Source organism: Nansenia antarctica, assembly GCF_963989245.1.
Source record: "Nansenia antarctica genome assembly, chromosome: 20".
In the NCBI taxonomy this organism is placed as follows: domain Eukaryota; kingdom Metazoa; phylum Chordata; class Actinopteri; order Argentiniformes; family Microstomatidae; genus Nansenia; species Nansenia antarctica.
In genome coordinates this window covers 21,140,860-21,145,859 of record NC_137693.1, presented here as the reverse complement: position 1 = coordinate 21,145,859, position 5,000 = coordinate 21,140,860, and the positions used below count along the sequence as shown (strand labels likewise).

At 48.0% G+C, this 5,000-nt stretch overlaps 1 protein-coding gene across 1 annotated transcript in view; it reads right to left on the bottom strand.

Moving 5' to 3' along the window:
* The window catches only part of fryb (furry homolog b), a gene marked incomplete at both ends in the record, with an annotated part of 59,910 nt that overhangs the window by 17,416 nt on the left and 37,494 nt on the right, over positions 1-5,000 (bottom strand). Inside the window, 8 exons of the mRNA XM_080549617.1 lie at positions 576-797; positions 902-1,115; positions 1,788-1,882; positions 2,045-2,232; positions 2,699-2,850; positions 3,131-3,350; positions 3,794-3,887; positions 4,189-4,280. Of these exons, the coding sequence (XP_080405743.1) occupies positions 576-797; positions 902-1,115; positions 1,788-1,882; positions 2,045-2,232; positions 2,699-2,850; positions 3,131-3,350; positions 3,794-3,887; positions 4,189-4,280 (1,277 nt within the window). The remainder of the gene's footprint in view (positions 1-575; positions 798-901; positions 1,116-1,787; positions 1,883-2,044; positions 2,233-2,698; positions 2,851-3,130; positions 3,351-3,793; positions 3,888-4,188; positions 4,281-5,000) is intronic.

Sequence of the window (5,000 nt, the reverse complement as noted above, 5' to 3'; positions counted from 1 at the left end):
TTGACGACTGCCAATGGCCCCTGGTTTGAGCATAGATTACTTTTTACCGCTATGACTGGTGGATAGATGATTCACTTACTTAGCCAAATGTATTTGTTGTAAATTGCTTTGGAATAAGGCGTCTGCTAAATGCCAAACATGTAAATGTAATAAATAGAGGTTAGATTAAAAAATGTCATATCTCCTTTTGTTTTCTTTTAAATTCTAGTGGCGTGTGGATAAGCCACAGAAACATCTGATACTCAAACTCAGTATATATCCATCCTATGATCACTGCTATGCTATCACATACTATATTACATGTATACATTACAAACCTTACTAGATTACATGTATATGTTACGGTACATGTGGGAATACGGTACATGTGGGAAAACGAGGGTTAGGGTTAGGTACTAGGGTGCTACGGTTAAGGTTAGGGTTAGGATTAGGGGTAGGGTTAGGGTTAGAGTTAAGGTTAGGGTTAGGGTTAGACATGCCAGCATGTACCAAGTCACCCTAGCACCTAACCCTAACCCTAGTTTTCCCACATGTACTGTATTCCCACATGTACTGTAACATATACGTTTACAAACCTTTGACAGCAGCTTGTGGACCAGCCGTAGAGACATCTGATATTCAAACTCAAAGTCTGACTCCATGAGTGACACCGCCACCCAGAACACAGTAGCCAATAGCGAAGAGGGATGGGACACATGGGCGGGGTCAGACAACACGCTGGGATCGATACGATTGGTCGACGAAGAGACGGAGCAGAGGCTGCGTCCGGGGCGCCCCAGGCCGTGATTGGTGCAGGCCTGTGAGACGACGAAAAAAAGAATAAACATAGGAAAGGAAAACTGTCGTCATGGTGATTAGGTAACAGTACATAAATGAATAAACAGGGTCCGTGAGCTGGTTCCCTTGCCTGTATGCGGTCCAGAGTGGCGCTGCGAGGCGGGTCGTGCGATTGGTTGCCGCTCTCGCCGAACTTCTTGGGGACGGAGTAGGAGCGCTGGTGGCGGCTGCGTTCTGCAGAGAGCCCGGCCAGGCCCATCCCCGGCAGGTTCAGCTGGCCGGTGCTCTTCCTGTTACACGTCAGCTTCTCATTGGTCAGGAAGTCTGGGGAGGAGGTCCTAAGAACAAAGAGGGTTATGGGTAAGAATAATACAGATGAACAAAATGGGAGAATTTTTTCTTTGATTTCTTTTAGAAATACAGGCTTCCATTATTTGGCAACCTTGAAGAATCTGACAGCATGATAATGTAGTATCATTTCTTTTATATTGTAGTATTTATTCTTTTTTTATTTTATGGGCGTCTGGCTGTGTATAATGTTTGTATGTATGTATGTATATGTCTGGTATTTGGGGGATGGGGGATATATTTAAGTTTGTTCTTTGTTGGACCTGTTTGGACCTGTGATATATTGTGGAAAATAAAATTAAAAAACCTTGATCAAAAAAAGAAATACAGGCTTCCAAGACCTTGACAGTTGATGACACTAAAACAGGGGATGATGTCACTAAAACAGGATATGACGTCACTAAAACAGGGGATGATTTCACTAAAACAGGATATGATGTCACTAAAAAAGGATATATTGTCACTAAAACAGGGGACGATGTCACTAAAACAGGATATGATGTCACTAAATCAGGATATGATGTCACTAAAACAGGATATGATGTCACTAAAAAAAGGATATATTGTCACTAAAACAGGGGATGATGTCACTAAAACAGGATATGATGTCACTAAATCAGGATATGATGTCACTAAAACAGGATATGATGTCACAAGCCCACCTGGTGAGAGCCGCCATCAGATCGCTGTTCTTCAGACACTCAGCCAGGTTCACCACCACTGACTCCAGAGTCAACAACACCTCCATCACATAGCCCTGGAACACACACACACACACGCACACACACACACACACACACACACACACACGCACACACACGTTAGAAACACAAATACAGTATATTAGATAAACCCACAGTCACACAGACACAGAGGCAGACAGACAACCCCCCCCCCACACACACACACACACGCTCACCTGCACCTCGTCCCCATGTTCCCCCACCACCTCCACCAGGCGTGACAGCAGGTCGGAGACGGCGTGGGCGTTGATCGGCTGCCTCAGAGCTCTGAACACCTGGAAGGAGCGGCCGGCGTAGTGGCGGGAGGAGCTGCACAGAGCCGTCTGCAACGCCACGTCGCTCAGCTGCTGCTCCAGGTGGAAGTCTACACACATACACACACACACACACATACGTCGCATACACACACACACACACATACGTAGCATACACACACACACACACACACACGCACACCCACATACATAGCATACACACACACACACACACACACATACGTAGCATATACACACACACACACACACACACACATAGACAGACATACGTAGCATACACACACACACACACACACACACACACACACACACACAGACACACACAGACAGGCAGGCAGGCAGGCACACACACACACACACACACACACACACACACACACACACACACAGACACACACAGACAGGCAGGCAGGCAGGCACACACACACACACACACACACACACACACACACACACACACACAGACAGACAGGAGAGACATGAGAAACACACACACTTCTGGTGTCTTTTATGACACACACTGCCCCTACCCCACTATAACAGAACCTCTCTTACCTGACTTGGACTCCTTGAACACGGAGACGACGTGTCGTAGGAAGTTGGCCAGCTGCTCGGCGCTGGAGGACTTGGGGTTCTTGGGCGTGATGTCCTCGTGGACCCACAGCGGCCCGAACGCTCTAAGCAACCACAAAGCAGTACTCCAAGCACTGTATACCCACCACCATCACCACCACACAGAGGTTACGTACACACACGGGCTCGCACGCTCACACACACACACACACACACGCACACACACACACACACAGGCTTGCACGCTCACACGCACGCACTCCCACACACACACACACACACACACACACACACACCCACACACACACAGGCTCACACGCACATACCCACACCCCGCCCCCCCCTCCCACACACACACACGCACAAACACCCACACACACCCACAGCATGTTGTAGTCAGGTGTGTGTGTGTACCTGGTGGTGAGGAACTCTATCAGTTTGTTGGTCTTGTCATCCGTGTCGCTGGGCGTGTCCTCCAGGTCCTCCAGGTCGTCGGGGGTGATGAGAGGCAGGTTCCCCACGCTGCCCCCCACGCTGCCCCCCCCCAGGCTGGCAGAGGAGGAGTTGGACGAGGAGCTGAGCCCAGAGTCGGCGACCGGGGACGCCTGCCACTCACGCAGGAAGTCCGCCCCACCTGAGACGACGACAACAACAACAACAACAACAACAACAACAAAAAACGCTTAGTTAGAACATCAGAAAGTAACAACTGTCAACGACTAGATGATGAGGCTCGTTTAACACTAGAACAGACATGGGTGGGGTCATTTGATCCTGTGAGTTAACATTTGTTTATATCTTTGCACTCTATCAAGTTTCAGGACCCTCCTTTCATGACTTTTCCTAGATATGTGCGTTCTACTACCCAGTATCCTTACATTTTCAAAATCACAGGATAAGCTAATATAAAGCTATTTTGTAGTTTTTCTGTGTAGGATTTACAGAAATCTGGCAGGCTCATTTACAAGACAGCCAGCTAGTGATCGTTGTGCGTAAATAGCAGCTTACCATTCTAAAGACTATGGTCATTTGACCCCTAAAAGGCAGGGCTGTTCTGGTGTTAAGTAGTGTGTTTACCTGAGTACTGGTACTCTGGCTGGTAGCTGGACTTGACGGTGAGGGTCTTGTTGTCACTGATCTCCCTGGTCAGCAGCAGCACAGAGGCAATGACCTGGAAACACACACACACACACACACATCAAACCCTGGTTCACACACTCCTCATGGGTCTGTGGCTCGAGAGGTCGAGCGGGCGTCTAACGATTGCTAAGGTCGGTGGTTTGGCGTGTATACGATCCCCGGCTGGCCACGTGTCGAGGTGTCCTTGGGCAAGACCCAAATGAGCGGGCCCGGCACCTTGCTTGGTAGCTTGCTGTCATTGGTGTGTGAATGTGTGTGTGAATACCTATTTGGAATAAGGTGCTGTATATTAAGCCACGTTTACCATTCCCTCAGATTTGACCCACGCTCACCTGGAAGTTGTTGTTGCAGGACAGGGCGATGAGGAGGTGGAGGAGGAGGCGCTTGCTGTGCTCAAACACCTCAGGCCTGTTGTGGTCCAGACCTGAAGGACACATGAATGAATGAATGAATGAATGGTCTTTATTGTCATTGATATAGTACAGGTACCAAACAACGAAATTTGGGAGGGGGGGCTCCCCTGGTGTTAGGAAAAAAACTAAAAACAAGAAGGGAAAAGAGCTGGTTTACATAAATAAAGGCTATATACACTATCCACTATACTATACTATACAAATAAAACACTGTGCTGTACTCTATGCTATGCTATACCTATTCTAACATTTCCTATCTCTGAACCTTATGTACCCGAGGGTTGTCATATTGCACATAGTGTTATTGCACACATATGAGGACACACAGGGTTACACACACACACACACACACACACACACACACACACTGGGTTATACACACAGGGTTACACACCCACAGGAACACTCATATCCATAAACATAACACAGTACACCGAAACACAGACAGTTATCTGTCTCTACCTCCTAACTAAAGCTAGCTGAAGGCTAACCTAGCTAGCTAACTCTTCGACGTGGATGTAAGAAGCGGAAATGTCGATTACTCCATAGGTCACACGTGGCACATGACTGTTCCTTTGTGTCTAGGACATTGACAGTAGAGAACAGGGTTGGAGCTCATGTACGTGGTAGAGCGGCCTGGCGGCTTCAGAGCAGGAGAAGTATGCCAGCGAATGTCAGATGGGTTTATCCTGGAGGAATGTGTCTGTCGGCCCGGCACAAAGCTGTGCTCT